Source organism: Pyrus communis, chromosome 15 (genome assembly GCF_963583255.1).
Source record: "Pyrus communis chromosome 15, drPyrComm1.1, whole genome shotgun sequence".
Classification (NCBI taxonomy): domain Eukaryota; kingdom Viridiplantae; phylum Streptophyta; class Magnoliopsida; order Rosales; family Rosaceae; genus Pyrus; species Pyrus communis.
This window is the reverse complement of record NC_084817.1, coordinates 18,874,810-18,891,650: the sequence shown is the minus strand read 5'-3', so window position 1 is coordinate 18,891,650 and position 16,841 is coordinate 18,874,810. Positions and strand designations below refer to the sequence as shown.

The window sequence follows — 16,841 nt, the reverse complement described above, 5'->3', positions numbered from 1 at the left end:
GGAGATATATAATATATGGCTCCTTGTAACATATGTTATGTCTTAATTAAGTGCCAGGAATGGACTAACATGATTCATGCAGTTTTTCACGGCTTTTTGGTTTTCTAATGCTCGGAAGAGAATGAGTTGTTAATCAGAATTCTTTTGGTTGAGATTGGAAATGGATAACAAGTAATTTAGGAAAAATCAATTGTCAACATGAGTAATAATTAGGGTTAATATACTACAGATTTCGGGTTGGATTTTTGGTCTAGTGAAACCGGTTCTTAGTGTTAATTCACTTTTGCTTTGTTTTCAATTGCTTGTTACCTTTATTTGCATTTAGTTTTTATATATCTAATTAGTCATCAAAACTTTTGTTTTATTTATTTTAAATATGCAATTATCACGATTAGTGAATAAGATTAATTCAATCCTTGTAGACTTATAGTTGCAAGGGATTTTCTTTGCAACTTTTGTTTTAAAAGAAAATAAAACTGTTTTAAGACCCCCGCATGTGAGGGGATTTCCTTCATGGCACATACTAAAACGATAAGACAAACGTCAAAGAACACTTTAGACATACCTGAATGTGAATAAAATGATTTTAATGCATTGAAATCAATAAAAATTACAACGATGAAACTAGATATGGTCCAATACATGGCAATTAACAACTGAATTTAAACTCATAAGACAATTAAGCAACGACAAACAGCTATTAATCATTTCACTCTACTTTTTTTGTGATAGAAGCACCTGGTTGACCATTTTGTCGAAATCCGCAAAAGATGATCCATTAGGACCACTACTGGCCTCCTTTGCCAACTTTTTCCACTCCAAGGCTTTCTTTCTCATTTCTTTGCCCTCCTTCCCGTCCATTAACTTTCTCACAAGCCCCTCCACATATTTCCTTTTCACATCGCCTTCAATCTCCAACCCAATGCCCAACTCTTTGCAACTGAACCTGCAATTGGTTTGTTGTTCCGCAAAGAAGGGCCAGCAAACCATTGGCACTCCACCGCACACGCTTTCAAGGGTAGAGTTCCATCCGCAGTGCGTCAAAAACCCTCCGATAGCTGGGTGACTTAGAACTTGTTCCTGAGGACACCAACTTGCCATTAGGCTCCTATCTTTGGTCTCCTCCACAAACTCCGGAGGAACCACAGCTGAATCCCCACCAACTAAGTCAGGCCTAATTACCCACAAAAAGGTCTTCTTACAATTTGCAAGTCCCCATGCAAACTCAGTTAGCTGCTCATTTGTCATAACCGTGATGCTTCCAAAGTTAACATAAACCACAGAGTTGGGCTCTTTAGTGTGAAGCCACTCAAGGCACTCTGGTTCCTCAATCCATAGGTTCGATCTGATCGACTTCAACTCTTTATCCACCGGAATCTGACCGATTTGTAGATTTAGAGGTCCGATGGAGTAAACAGGCGGAAGCAGAGTTGAAAGTGCATCTAAAACTTCACGTTCAAAGTCATGGAATGTGTTCAATATAATTGCTGAAGCCTTTTTTGCTCGTTCTGTCTCAACCAGAATAAAATCCAGCATTTGGTCATCGGGTTCTGTAGTTCTCATGAAGCTTGGAATGTCCTTCAATCGGATATCTTTCATTCCTGGTATCCAATCTATCACGGTATCCAAATACCCGTTTGTCAAATAGCTGGCATCTACAAAGCCAATGAAGAAAGTGTGTCAACATAATAATTATTGCATGTAAAACGCTCACTGCAACTTAAAGTTAAATTTATCAGAAGGGAAAAAAAAATAAATATCAAGAGAAACAAATAGTTAGGATTTTGTTTTGTTTGATCAAGATAAACCTTTAAGAGGAGTGTGACCCTTTTCAATGAGACGGTAAAACTGCATGTAGGCCAAGAAGCCACAAGCACTTGTTGTCCAGAAAAGCACTTCGGGAATCCCTAGTTCCTGAGCTGCATCAAGAGTGAAGCTCATGACACCATCGGAAACTATGCAACTCACAGGAGGTGAATCGGGCGAAGAGTTGAGCTTGGACAAAAGCTCTCTGAAGTGAGGCAAGCATGTTTTCTTAGTGGAATGACACAAAGATGGTATGTCTTGGGTAACATTGGCATTTATTGGAGGGAGCCCATCGGGAATGGTCTCGAACTGGAAAGAGGGAAGGCCGTCAAGGGAGTTGGAACCTTGGGATTTGAGGAGGCGTTTGTGGTTGAACTCTGTGTTGACAAAGGTTATGTGAAAGCCTTTGAAGTGGAGGAGTTTGGCTACGTTGAGCATAGGGTTTATGTGACCTTGAGCTGGGAATGGTACGCAAACTGCATGCGGCTTTTCTGCCAAAGTAATCGAAACCATTTTTTTGAAATCAAAACACAAACGCAAGCACAAAAACTAATGGAAATGAAAGAAATGGTGTGTGGTTGTGGGGAGAGAAGGGTTTATTAGGATATTTTTATAGAGTAAAGGGTCCGCGTATAAATTAATCGGCTAATTTTTAAGTAATGTGGAAGTCAATAAATCCGACTGTAGGTTTTACGGTCGATGACAGAATGTATAATTTACCAGCATTAATTTAAAAGTCAACATAGCCGGTTGTTGAAATCAAGAATGACAATTTGCAATTTGCAATTTGCAATTTGCAGATATCTTGAACCGACTTGGAGCCGACACGCCATAACGATACGAATTATAGTTGGCCACATGCACAGTGGTTTGTGATGGTGATTTTCATACCCAAATTGGGATAATACTCACTATCGAACTATTATTATTATTATTATTATTAGAATTATAGTTGGCCACATGCACGGTGGTTTGTGATGGTGATTTTCATACCCAAATTGGGATAATACTCACTATCGAACTATTATTATTATTATTATTATTATTATTTTTAAGAAATGTTCATTAAGCAAATCAAAAAACGTACAAACTGAGGAGAGTGTGCATGATGGGCCTCAAAAAACCTTTGCTAGGACTTTCTAATGGAAAAGGAGTGTCTCGCAGCAAGAGAACCTATCCTCAAATGAACAATACATAGGCAAATTACGATATATATTCGAACAAAATATCTTAAGCAAATCTGGGAATTCCTCAAACCGCATAATCTCTTGGGTACTACCAATTCCCACTCGATCAAGGCAATGCGCTGCCATTTTTCTTTCACGATGAACATGGTTGATCAAGGACAGAGGCAAGGTTTTGAGGAAAAAAAGCAGGTGGTTGGTTATAGGACCTTAAGGGTGATGCAAGCTTTTGCCGTGTTTCTATCGAATTATTAATCGTGGACAATACTCTCACTATCCAATAATTAGAATGGAATCATTTCTACGTAAATATATTGATTCGGTTTGTCGATATTTAATATTATATTTATTATTGATAAGTATTGCCGTGAATGAATATATCAATAATAAATATAATATTAAATATCTGCAAACCGAATCAGTATATTTACGTAGAAATGATTCCATTCTAATTATTTGCCCATATTCATTCATGGCAATACTTATCAAGAAAGATTGTATTGAACTTAACTTGCCATTAGATTATGCTGAGTGACATTATCTATCATTCAAATCTCGCATAGTAGTAAGATTATAGTATATGATTCTTTAATTTATTATATTTAAATTTCTCAAATTAAGTTTCCCATCAATTAATACTTTGCAGCAAGTCTGCTAGCCAGATTCATGCATAATCCTACCAGAAAACATATGGGAACAGCCAATAGAGTGCTTAGATACATTTAAGGCACACTTGACTATGGAATAGCTCATGAAAAAGGGAAAAAAGCAATGCTAATTAGGTATTATGATAGTGACTGATCAGGGAGTGATGATGATATGAAGAGTACATTTGGATATATGCATTTAATCTTGGTTCAGTCGCATTTTCTTGGGCATCAATCAAGCAAAGTAGTGTAGCTTTCTCAACATCAGAAACAGAATATGTTAGTGCAGCAGAAGCCATTGCACAAACAATCTGGTTGAGATTTGTGCCTTCAGCTTTTGGTGAAGAATATGTTGAACCAACACAAATTCTATGTGACAATACTTTTGCTATAGCAATAACCAAGAATCCAATGCATCACCACAAAACAAGACATATAAACAGAAGATTTCATTTCATTCGAGATGCTTTTGCAAGATGGAGAAATTGATCTATTGTATTGTAAAATTGAAGAGCAAGTAGCAAACATTTTTACCAACGTTTTGGCCAAAGATTGATTTGAATATCTGAGGAAGGCACTTGGAGTAATCTCAGAACAACACTTAGAAGGGAGTGTTAGAATATAAGTGTTTGTGCTAGAGATGTATGTGATCAAGTCTTAGTTTTCCAGTTTTAATGTGAACCGTTGGATTATAGTCTAAATGTGCAGCTAAGATGTAATCCTAATGTTAGTGATCTGTGTTGACACTTGTAACTATCTTATAGGATAGATTACATGAATGGTTGGATTTGGTTGTAATGAAAAGAAAGAAACTCCCTCTCTCTCTCTCTCTCTCTCTCTCTCTACGGTAATATATTCTCACACATATTTGGTGTGAGGTGTGATGAATGCAAGCATTTTTGTGAAAAGCATTCCTCTCTCTCTCTCTCTCTCTCTCTCTCTCTCTCTCTCTCTCTCTCTCTCTGCAACTTTTGTAAAATTTCAGAAAATTTACATCACCATTTTTTATAATTTCCATTAAACTGAGATCATAGTCGCTTAGATTTTAACAAATATGACATTTCTGTGGGTATTAGGCCTGACCTTGGTGGGGATTCGTCTGTGGTTCCTATAGAGTTTTTCAAACAAACCAAAGAAAAGAGTTTATTAGCAAGTTAGTGTCCTCAAGAACAAGTTTTGAACCACCCAGCTATATGAGGGTTTTTAACACACCGCGGATGGAACTCAACTCTTGAAAGCTTGGGTGGTGGAGTGCCCATGATCATTTGGCCCTTTTTTGCAGGACAACAAACCAATTGTAGGTTCAATTGCAAAGAGTGGGGCATAGGCATGGAGATCAAGGGTGATATTAAAAGAGATTACGTAGAGGGACTTGTGAGAAAGTTGATGGAGGGAGAAGAGGGCAAAGCGATGAGGAAGAAAGCTTGGAATGGAAGAAGTTGGCAAAAGAGGCCACCACTAGTCCCCATGGGTTATCTTTTTTGGACTTGGACTAAATAGTTAACCAGGTGCCTCTATCTCGGAGGAATTAGAGGTGACTAAAAACCTATCCTATATATATGAATCACACTTTCTTAGAAATTTTCCAGTGTGAATCAATAATTGGTGTTTTATGAGAATAAACAATGATAATGTTAATCAGAGTCTTGTTTAATGCCAATAGAATCATTTATATTCCAATCATGCGTCAGATCAGAATGAGTTTTAAGACGAACAATGAGATACAATTTAGGGGTCATTAGTGATACAACTTAGGGGCCATCTTTTGTGTTGGCCCGGTGATCTATGTTGGCCCAGGCACAGCCCTTGTATTTTCTTAATGCAATGAAATTTATTTTTCCCGACAAAATTAAAAAAAAAAAAAAAAAACATCAGACAAGCGAAAGACATGAAACAGAGAGACAATATTCAGCAAAACTAACGGAAAACACTATATAAGTATTTCATTTTTTACAAACGATGGCGTTATTAGATTAAATTGTTAATTGTTAAGAGAAGAGGAATAAGCATGATTGCTTTTTGGCTGCGGTGAAGCACCGTTTGCCTATATAGATATCTTATCAAATGTTTTAAATGCACCACATTCTCTAAGTGCTTTTAGTTTGGTAAACTTTCTCCTTTTAAGTGCTTGTGATGAACGTATTGGGTACAAAACCAACAGTACCATTTATTTCACACTAAAGGAATCACAAACTACAAAAACTAAGGGCATTGTTTAATTATCATTTGGTAAATATTTATATTAAAAAATAATAATAAAATTAAAAAAAAAACTGAAAACTAAAATCAAGCAAAAACTGAAATCTTAAAAAAGTTGCTTTCAGTTTCTAATTTTCTATTTTCTATTTCTTTCAACAGTTACCAAATAAATTTAAGTTTTCCAAAAAAAAAAAATGAAAATAAAATATTTGATGACACGGCCTCTAAAAGTAATAACCTGGAAGAGTCTTTGTCGGCACACACGGGGAATTGAAAACTAGCACCAAATTTCTGAAAATGCATCAGCAAGTGAACATGAGATTGTGCGAGATCGAACCCTAGGTTAAAAGCAACAAGCCAAACATTTCAAATTTTCAATCTAGGGTAAATGCATTATGTAAATAACTAAATATCATGGGATATCAAGCCAAAACTAAATAGCTGCAGTCCTGTAACATTAACATTAATTTAAGTTTCACATTATTTAATTAATAATTAAAAAGTGATACTTGAGATTTTAGAATAGTTTAATTTATACGTCATTTTGATTCCGGTCCCTAATCAACCTAGTTGTTAGAACAAAACCTTATTTGTTTAAATAGTTTAATCAAGATCCATCATTTAAGGGATTTAACTCATACATTTATGCACTCATACCCCACAAATTATAAAATTTAAACAAATCCAAATAATATTGTTACAAATATAAGAGTTACTAAAAAATCAATAATAGAGTAATTTGTTTTTCACATAGTTCTAGCAAAAAAAAAAAAAAAAAAAAAATGTACCCACATAATTATTAATATAGTGTAAGAAATAACTATTGATATATTTTAAAACATAAAATAAACACATATAATTAGCATGGGTATGTTCATAAAAAAATATTGGTACAAATTAAATAAAAAATATGGGTACATATTAAAATTCAAAACTATGGGTACAAATTAAATTGAAAATATGGATAAATTAAAATTCAAAATTATGGGTACAAACTAAAACTAAAAAGAATATTGGTATAAATTAAAAAAAAGATTCAAATTACAAATAGAAGTATATGAAAAAAAAAATAGTAAGAGAATTATATTAGAAAATGATTAATAATTTTGCATTTTTAAATTGACATATAATGACTTGTAAATAATTTAATATTCAAATAATGACATGAATTAAACTCAATGGACCTTGATCAAAAATGAAAAATGAATAAGATTTCAACTAATAAGAATGAGAAATGAGGGATGAAAATCTAATTTATCCTTAATTTATTTTAATACTATGGATATAGAATAGGAATCAGAACGTGCAAATGATCAAACAAATTTGAAGACTTACAGAACACAAAATATTAAAATAAATAAGTTCGCCAAAAAAAAAATATCAAAATAGATTAACAAACAAAACATAATGGCACCAACTTGCAGTGCATTACATCACGGATCTCATCGTTTGTGTCCAAGTGTGACTATAAAACTGGTACTGTAGAGACCTCTTCTCAAGCATATTCATTTTCCTTAGCTTTGTCCTAATTGATTTTTGCAAAGAAAAAAAATGGGTTCAAAAGCTATGATAGAGAAACCCCATGCAGTCTTCATACCGTATCCAGCTCAGGGTCGCATAATCCCTATGCTGCAATTAGCCAAACTCCTCAACTACAAAGGCTTTCACATAACCTTTGTGAATAAAGAGTTCAACCACAGACGCCTTCTAAAAGCCCGAGGTCGCAACCCTCTTGATGGCCTCCCCACCTTTGGGTTCGAAACCATTCCTGATGGCCGGCCTCCCTACAACTGATCTAGAAACCTAGTCTTCCACCCACTGACCTGTTTTTGGTTGTGGACCTGGCTTTTCTGTCCTCTCAGTTTTCATACAGTCCTATCCCCTCTTATTTGTAAGGTCACGGTTAAGTTACGTTAACATTTTATATCACTATTGCTTTTTATCTTATTATCTCTATAAAAAAAAAAAATTAATATAAAATATTAACATGGTTTAACCGTAACCGTACAAAATAAAAAGAGATGAAAATGTATGAGAACTGGAAGGGCAGAGAAGCCGGGTCCTTTGGTTGTTGGGAGCTCATAAATGTTGCCATAAAGTCCTTGGTTGCCAGAGGGATTGCACGGTGAAAGTCAATCCAAACCCCAATCAACGCACAGATGGAGGTCCCATCCATAAAGTCATCAATATCCAGGCCTCCGAGAAAAGGAGCAGGATTCTTTCCTTCTTAATCTTTCTTTTCTTTCTTTCCCTCTTATTTAAACAGTTGCGATTACATCATGTTTACGTATTGACAAGTTAATAGGGGTATCCGCGATCTGACAGAAACTAACCAATAATCGATGTGGTGGATTTAAGGCGCCAGACAAAGAAATGGGGCTATCTTAAATGAAAATGAGGGGTCAGATAGAACTTGACAATACTCAAAGGAAGTGGGTTAATGGTGCTCAGGTGGGTTGGTAAAGGATCGACAGCGCAGTTAATAGGAGAACCTCACAGGGAGAGGAAAACTCCCACGGAGGTGAGAAAAAAGCGGCAACCCTGAATTTATTTTGTTGCTTTTCAAAGATTTTCTTGTATATTCATTGTAAAGATTACAAGAGAGTGAGAACACTTTTATAAGGAACTACAAAGAGAAGTCACACGGGAGAAGGAAAACACAATCCCTTGGTTCCTGCCCTAGACCCATGAGAGGCAAATAAAATAAGGGCATGGGACAAGACAAGGTATGGTAAGACAAGAGTAGGGTTAAGACCATCACTTTAGCCCATAACTTAGATAAAGTAAGGATGACAACCCATCCTTGAAATCCATACACCATACTTTGGGAAGTAATACCAACCCCATGAATTAAGGAGATGACAACATGTCACTAAGAAATCAACCTCAGTCACCGAAACCCTAAAATACACTAAACAACAACTGCCAATACTCCCCCTCAAGCTGGATCCAGAAGGTTGATGGATTCGAGCTTGGAAAGAAGACGCTGAAACTGATGAGAGGGTAAGGGCTTTGTGAGAATGTCAGCCAGTTGTTCGGTGCTTCTAGTGTAATGTGTCTGGATTACTTGTGATTGCACCTGCTCACGAATGTAATGACAGTCAACTTCAATGTGCTTTGTTCGTTCGTGGAACACGAGATTGGAGGCTATGTGCATGGCAGCTTGGTTGTCACAAAATAGAGACATAGGAAGAGTTGTAGAAAACCCTAAATCACTTAGAAGACCCTTGAGCCAGACTAATTCACATGCTGTTGAAGCCATTGCACGATACTCAGCTTCGGCACTGGATCTGGCGAAGACAGTCTATTTTTTACTCTTCTAGGTGACCAAATTTCCACCGATGAAGGTGCAGTAACCACTCGTGGATTTACGATCAATGGCATTACCTGCCCAATCTGCATCACAGTACCCCATGATGTGAGTGTGATCATTTTTTGTCATGAGAATACCACGACCAACAGACCCTTTCAAATAACATAGGATTCTCTTTACAAGATTCAAATGATCAATGGAAGGAGAGTGCATGAATTGACTGACAATGCTCACTGCATACGAGATATCGGGTCTGGTGATTGTTAGGTAGATTAGCTTACCAACAAGCCTCTGATATGAACTGATGTCCGAGAGTGGAGTTTCACCCATGTTGAGTTTGAGCTTGCTATCGAGAAGAGTAGTTGCAGGCTTGGACTCACTCATGTTAGCATCCTTGAGGAGATCTATGACATATTTCCTTTGATTAAGAAATAATCCCTTGTGAGAAGATGCCATTTCAATCCCAAGGAAATATTTTAACACCCCAAGATCTTTGATAGCAAACTTTTGTTGTAGTGACTGTTTGAGTTTGAAGATTTCGACTGCATTATCACCAGTGACTATTAAATCGTCCACATAAATCAACACCACTAATGTGCCACCAGTTCCAATACGAACAAATAATGAAGAATCAGCTCCACTTCTTTTGAAACCAGCACTGTGGAGGACTGAACTTAGTTTAGCATACCAAGCTCGAGGCGATTGCTTCAGTCCATAAATGGACTTATGTAACTTACACACCATATCTGGGACCTGACTTTGAGGATGTCCAGGTGGCAATCGCATGTAAACTTCTTCTTCAAGATCACCGTGAAGAAAAGCGTTCTTTACGTCCATTTGGTACATAGACCAACCTTTATTGACAGCAACAGACAGCAACACCCTTACTGAGTTCATTTTTGCAACAGGTGCGAAGGTTTCTTTATAGTCCACCTCAAACGTTTGAGTGAATCCCCGAGCCACTAGCCTTGCTTTATGTCTCTCGATTGAACCATCTGCATTGAACTTGATCTTATAGATCCACTTGCACCCCACTGCCCTTTTTCCTTTTGGAAGTTTGGTGATGCTCCAGGTGTTGTGCTGGTCTAAAGCTTTGAGTTCATCTCGCATTGCTTCTTGACACACTTCCTGGTTACTAGCCTCATGGAAACTTTGAGGCTCTCTGTAACTAGAGATGTTGTTAAGAAAGGCAGCATGCGAAGGAGTTACCATGTGGTATGAAACATAACTTGACATTGGATGCTTTGGTTTGTATATATCAAAATCTTGAAACCTGGTGGGAGGCTGCCTATCTCGACGAGGATTGCGTCGAGGTTCTGGGAGAGATGGCTCATTCTCGTGTAACCTTTCAGACACATCTTGAGAGCTTTCTTGGTTCTCACTGTCTTCATCTTGTATGAACCCATCAGGCTGAGGGTTTTGGAAACTAGTCTCAGTGTTGTCGTGACTGAGCTCTTGGTGATGTAGATTCTCAGGTCCGATTCTTGGTAATGGGAACAGATCCAGAATGCCATCCCCTAGATCTATGATGCCACTTGTTCTATTAAAAAAATAGTTAGACTCATGGAATCTAACATCTTTGGACACAATCATTTTCCTTAGTTGGGGGTTATAGCACTTATATCCCTTTTGAGTGGAAGAATAACCCAGAAAGACACATTTAGCAGACCTGGGATCCAATTTATCTCGGTATTGAGATTGAACATGCACAAAACAAATGCAACCAAACACTTTAAGGTGAGATATATCGATTTTTCTTCCTTTCAGTACCTCTAGAGGAGACTTGAGATCCAATACTCGACTAGGTAACCTGTTGATTATGTATGCTGCTGTCATAACACCTTGGGACCAGAACCTCTTTGGTACATGCATTTGCAACATCAGTGCCCTAGTTTTCTCAAGAAGATCACGGTTTTTACGTTTGGCTACCCCATTTTGTTGGGGGGTTCCAACGCAACTCGTTTGATGCATGATGCCATGAGCACTCAAATAATGTTTCATGATATGGGACATGTATTCAGTGCCATTATCAGATCGTAAGGTCTGTATTTGAGATGAGAAATGGTTTTTTACAAGGTTATGGAAATCTTTAAAAACTTCTACAACTTCACTCTTAGATTTTAGTAGGTACAACCAGGTGACTCAAGAGAAGTCATCCACAAAAATCACAAAATACTTGTAACCATCAAAAGATTCACTAGTTGGTCCCCAAACATCGGAATGAACTAGTTCAAAACACTTACTGGTTCTAGAAAGAGAGGATTTAGAGGATAATCTAGTGTCTTTAGACAAGTGACAAGTTTCACAGATTATATCATTCTTTCCTAACTTTGGGAATAAAGCTGACAAAATGGGAGAGGAAGGATGTGCTAAACGTTGATGCCACAACCAAGTATCACGAGTAGAGTCTAGCTTGGCTTGAAAACCCCTGGGATTGCTCTTTGACAGGTAATAGAGACCATCTAAGTAGAACCCTTCACCAATCATCCTTTTGGTGGCACAGTCCTGAAAAATCACATTGTGAGGAGAGAAAATGGCTAAACAATTCAATGTGTTGGTGATCCTTCCCACAGATAGAAGTTGGAATGGAAAGGATGGAACATATAAAGCGACAGACTCTATTTCATCCGACATCAACTTGATTTTTTCTCTCCCTAAAACCTTAACTTGATTTCCATCTGCTATTGAGACTTGAGAAGGTTTGGTCAATCTTTCAAATTTTTGAGAATCAGACACATGGTTGGTCATGTGATCTGTGGCACCCGAATCTATAACCCAAAAATCATGCAACATGTTTAATTTGAGTGCAGTTTTAAAGGCTTTTATAATACCTGACATGTCTTCTTGGGGGACAGAATTTGTGTCTGTCAAGAACCCTGTAAACTTGCCAAGCATTGCAGTCGATGTTCCTTCTTCCATGTTATGAGTACTGTCTCTTTGAGCACCTCCTTTCTTGCCTTAAAGAAATGACATGAACTCATTCATGAGTTCTGTTGGATTTGCTGTGAAGTTTTTAAATGAATTTGACTTGTTGGAGATGGAGGTGGATGCATGATTTGCTCGATGTGGAGCACGATTCACCCTTTGTACACCCTTCATGAAGTCAGGCTTTAACTTTGGATGTAAAATCCAGCAAGTATCCTTAACATGGCCTGTGTTATTGCAGTGTTGACACTTTAGGTGAGGGTGCTTTCCTTTGTACCTTCTTTCGTTGGTTACATATGCCCTAGATTCTGGTACATTTGGCATTGTACTCATGTTCATGACTTTCCTTCTTACTTCCTCACCTTGAATAGTTGCACACACACTGGGAAAGGAGGGTAGTTTTGTGTTCATGAGCATGTGACATCACAGATCTTCATATGTTGAGTCGAGACTGGACAAGAGTTGGAATATCTTGTCTTCTTCTGCCCTTTTTCGTAACAGCACTGCATCAGTTGTATGAGGACGATAGGTTTCCAACTCGTTCCACATGGTCTTCATGCTTCCCAGGAGTTGCACGAACGGCTTACCATCTTGTTGCAGATCGGAGATGTCCTTCTTTAGTTGGAAGACTCGTGCAGCATTATTTTGGTTGCCATACATTTCCTTGACTGCTTCCCATAGTTGATAAGATGATTTTGAGTAGCTGAAAATTTCAGCTAACTTTCGCTCCATGGAATTCAGGAGCCATGACATAACTAGCTGATCCTTGCTCAACCAGGATTCATAGTTTGAAGAGGAAGCCTCAGGGACTTTGATGCTTCCATTTATGAACCCTAACTTGGACCTGCCACCCAACGCCAATGATACAGCTCTTGACCATGGCAAGTAATTGAACTCGTTTAATACAACTAAGCTTAACCTTTGATTTGGATTGACATCCACTTCCTGTGCATTTACGGAGGGAATTTCCGGGGAGCTATCAGCCGTTGAAGCTGCCGGATTTTCTTGAGACATTTTTGAGAGTGAAAACTAAGGAAAGCAGTATAGCAGGAGCAGGTTAAAGTTCCTGCTCTGATACCATGTTGCTTTTCAAAGATTTTCTTGTATATTCATTGTAAAGATTACAAGAGAGTGAGAACACTCTTATAAGGAACTACAAAGAGAAGTCACACGAGAGAAGGAAAACACAATCCCTTGGTTCCTGCCCTAGACCCGTGAGAGGCAAATAAAATAAGGGCATGGGACAAGACAAGGTATGGTAAGACAAGAGTAGGGTTAAGACCATCACTTTAGCCCATAACTTAGATAAAGTGAGGATGACAACCCATCCTTGAAATCCATACACCATACTTTGGGAAGTAATACCAACCCCATGAATTAAGGAGATGACAACATGTCACTAAGAAATCAACCTCAGTCACCGAAACCCTAAAATACACTAAACAACAACTGCCAATATATTTTAATACTACGGATATAGAATAGGAATCAGAATGTGCAAACAATTAAACAAATCTGAAAACTTATTAAAATAAATAAGTTCACCAAAAAAAAATTTATTTTAATAAAGTTCACCAAAAATTTTTTATTTTAATAAATTTTTTTTGGTGAACTTATCAAAAATTAATGGCACCACCTGGGAGTGCAGTACATCACGGATCTCATCGTTTGTGTCTAAGTGTGACTAATTTATTGTTGAGCTTGTGAACTAATTGATTCTCTCTCCTTGGTATAAAACTGGTACCGTAAAGGCCTCTTCCCAAGCATATTCATTTTCCTTAGCTTTGTCCTAATTGATTTTTGCAAAGAAAAAAATGGGTTCAAAAGGTATGATAGAGAAGCCACATGCAGTTTTCATACCGTACCCAGCTCAGGGTCACATAATCCCTATGCTGCAATTAGCCAAGCTCCTCAACTACAAAGGCTTTCACACAACCTTTTGTGAACACAGAGTTCAACCACAGACGCCTTCTAAAAGCCCGAGGTCCCAACTCTCTTGATGGCCTCCCCTCCTTTAGGTTCGAAACCATTCCTGATGGCCTCCCTACAACTGATGTCAATGCCACTCAAGACATAACAGCTCTATGCTTTTCCACTAAGAAAAATTGCCTCGCACCTTTCAAAGACCTTTTGTCCAAGCTCAATTCCTTGCCCAATTCCCCTCCAGTTACCTGCATAGTTTCTGATGGTGGCATGACCTTCACGCTCGAAGCAGCCCAAGAATTGGGCATTCCAGTTGTTATTTTTGCAACAGCAAGTGCTTGCAGTTTGATGGGCTACCTTCAGTTGAGCCCTCTCATCGAAAAGGGCTTAATACCCCTTAAAGGTACACTAACTACAAATTCCATCCTGAGTGGTCATTTGGTAACACTGACTATGTACTAAACGTGTTAATTTTTTTTTAAAGAATATTAACACCTTAGAATTGTTTCTCAATTTCATTTGCAGATGCAAGCTACTTGACGAATGGGTATTTGGACACGGTTATAGATTGGATACCAGGCATGAGAGGTATCCGACTGAGGGACATCCCAACCTTCTTTAGAACCACAGACCCAAATGACATCATGTTGGAATTTCTTAGGGTTGAAATAGGACGATATCATAGAGCTTCTGCTTTCATTTTGAACACGTTTTATGCCTTTGAGCATGAAGTGTTAGATGCACTTTACCCTTTGCTACCACCTATATACTCCGTCGGACCCCTACATCTACAGCTTAATCAGATCCCAGCAGAGAACGAGTTGAAGTCGATTGGATCAAACCTATGGACAGAAGAACCAGAGTGCCTTGAATGGCTCGACTCTAAAGAACCCAATTCCGTGGTTTATGTCAATTTCGGAAGCATCACAGTCATGACAGAGGAGCAGCTCACTGAGTTTGCTTGGGGACTTGCAAACAGCAATCAAACATTCCTTTGGGTAATTAGGCCTGACCTTGTTGGTGGGGAATCAGCTGTCGTTCCGTCAGAGTTTTCGGAAGAGACCAAAGAAAGAAGTCTAGTGGCAAGTTGGTGCCTTCAACAAGAAGTTCTGAGTCACCCAGCTGTCGGCGGGTTCTTGACCCACAGCGGATGGAACTCTACTCTTGAAAGCGTGGGTGGTGGAGTGCCTATGATCTGTTGGCCCGTCTTTGCAGATCAACAAATGAATTGTAGGTTCAGTTGCAAAGAGTGGGGCATAGGCATGGAGATAGAGGGCGATGTGAAAAGAGATTACATAGAAGGACTTGTGAGAAAGTTAATGGAGGGAGAGGAAGGCAAAGAGATGCGGAAGAAGGCCCTGGAATGGAAAAAGTTGGCAACGGAGGCCACCACTAGTCCTAATGGCACGTCTTTTGTTGATTTGGACAGAATGGCTAGCCGGGTTCTTCAGTCTCCAGTAAATTAGAATTGCTTAAAGTTCTGTCTAGTTATTGCTTTGTATTTGGGCTTAGCTTGATATCAAATTAGTGGTTAGTTGCTTAATAACATGTGGAGCCCGATGCCATGTTATCAATTAGATGATTTGTTAAGCTGAGAACTTTAGCCTACAACGATTTGCTCTGTAAGTTGAGAAACTTGTATGCGTATAATTGTTAGACATTAAAGTTGCTGCTTTGGAGAAACTAAATAGCCATGTATTTTTTGTCTTTTGTTTGTATGTATTGGCAGTGTCTAGAACTATCCTTTTGGGTATTATTTATTAGGTCCAGCTTTATGTCTTCTAGAGAGAGAAAAGAGGAGTCTTTAGAAAGAAACGGAAAGGCACCGGTTGTGCTTTTCCTCCTCCCTTGTACCAGATCCTTTTGTGTGTACAGAAAATAGAAGTTGGAGTCTTTTGATTCATCTTTCTAGCTTGTTCTTCTTCACATCTTTGTGTGTTGATCTTGGGCTAGTGTATTGTATTACACTATTGTTGCCGTTCACAATAATAACTTGTTAAATGAATTGATTGTACTCTATGTTTTGCTCATTAGATTCGTATTCTTTGTATACAAGTGAAACTCTGAATAAGAATTTAACATAACCATAATATTCTCTAACAAAGTTTTTTTTTTTTTTTTTTTTTTTTTTTTCACGAAAGAAAATTCAACAAATTAATATCAGGGGCTCCCTTGATGCTTGAGATCAATTAATGCTTGAATGATTGGTGTTGGTGATACCTATTAAGTTGGAAAACCATGTTATTCGTAGTCACTTGAACAATTAACTCATTAAAAAAAATTAAATTCAAAACTATTACAATAATTTAACAGATTAGAGAGTTTTAAACCCGAGATGGATGGGTAGAACCCCAACCAATATGCCTTTCTAAATTCATTAAAGCACCTAAATTATCCGCATCTCTTTGCCACATTATATGTTAGTACACTCCTAAAATGAGACATCAATATAACTAAAATTACTATTTTTGAAAATGACTGCTGCTTTTTGTACTAGATTTATTAAGCGGATTAATTACACTAACACCTTCTAAGATTTATCGTGTTTACAAAAAACCTCTCACGCAACTCAAAGATACCCACACAAAAAGAAAGAACGAAACAAACAGATATTCCCTTAAATTTTCATTTTCTCTATACTAATTAGTTGTTGCAAGGATATAATTAAGCAAGGAAGGATATGATTCTAAAACCAACAACCACTCAAATTTGAAATATTCTGTGAACCTTACTTTTGTTGTGGATCAGGATAGTAACACTTGAGATCGAGGTGAGAGCGGAGATCCTGTGGTTGGTGGCTGGTGGCTGGCCTCGTATTTGCTTTGTCTCCTTCCTAGCTACCTG

At 37.8% G+C, this 16,841-nt stretch overlaps 1 protein-coding gene and 1 pseudogene across 1 annotated transcript; one reads left to right on the top strand and one right to left on the bottom strand.

The window, feature by feature from the left end:
- Positions 1 to 612: 612 nt before the first annotated feature.
- On the bottom strand, positions 613 to 2,369 carry LOC137718524 ((R)-mandelonitrile beta-glucosyltransferase-like). The gene is made up of 2 exons (XM_068458079.1): positions 1,809 to 2,369; positions 613 to 1,655 (listed from the first exon to the last, which is right to left on the bottom strand). The coding sequence occupies exons 1-2, from the start codon at positions 2,317 to 2,319 to the stop codon at positions 715 to 717; spliced, it is 1,452 nt and encodes a 483-aa protein (XP_068314180.1). The 5' UTR covers positions 2,320 to 2,369; the 3' UTR covers positions 613 to 714.
- An 11,430-nt stretch (positions 2,370 to 13,799) lies between these two features.
- LOC137718523 ((R)-mandelonitrile beta-glucosyltransferase-like) lies at positions 13,800 to 15,921 on the top strand (annotated as a pseudogene).
- The last annotated feature ends 920 nt before the right edge of the window (positions 15,922 to 16,841 follow it).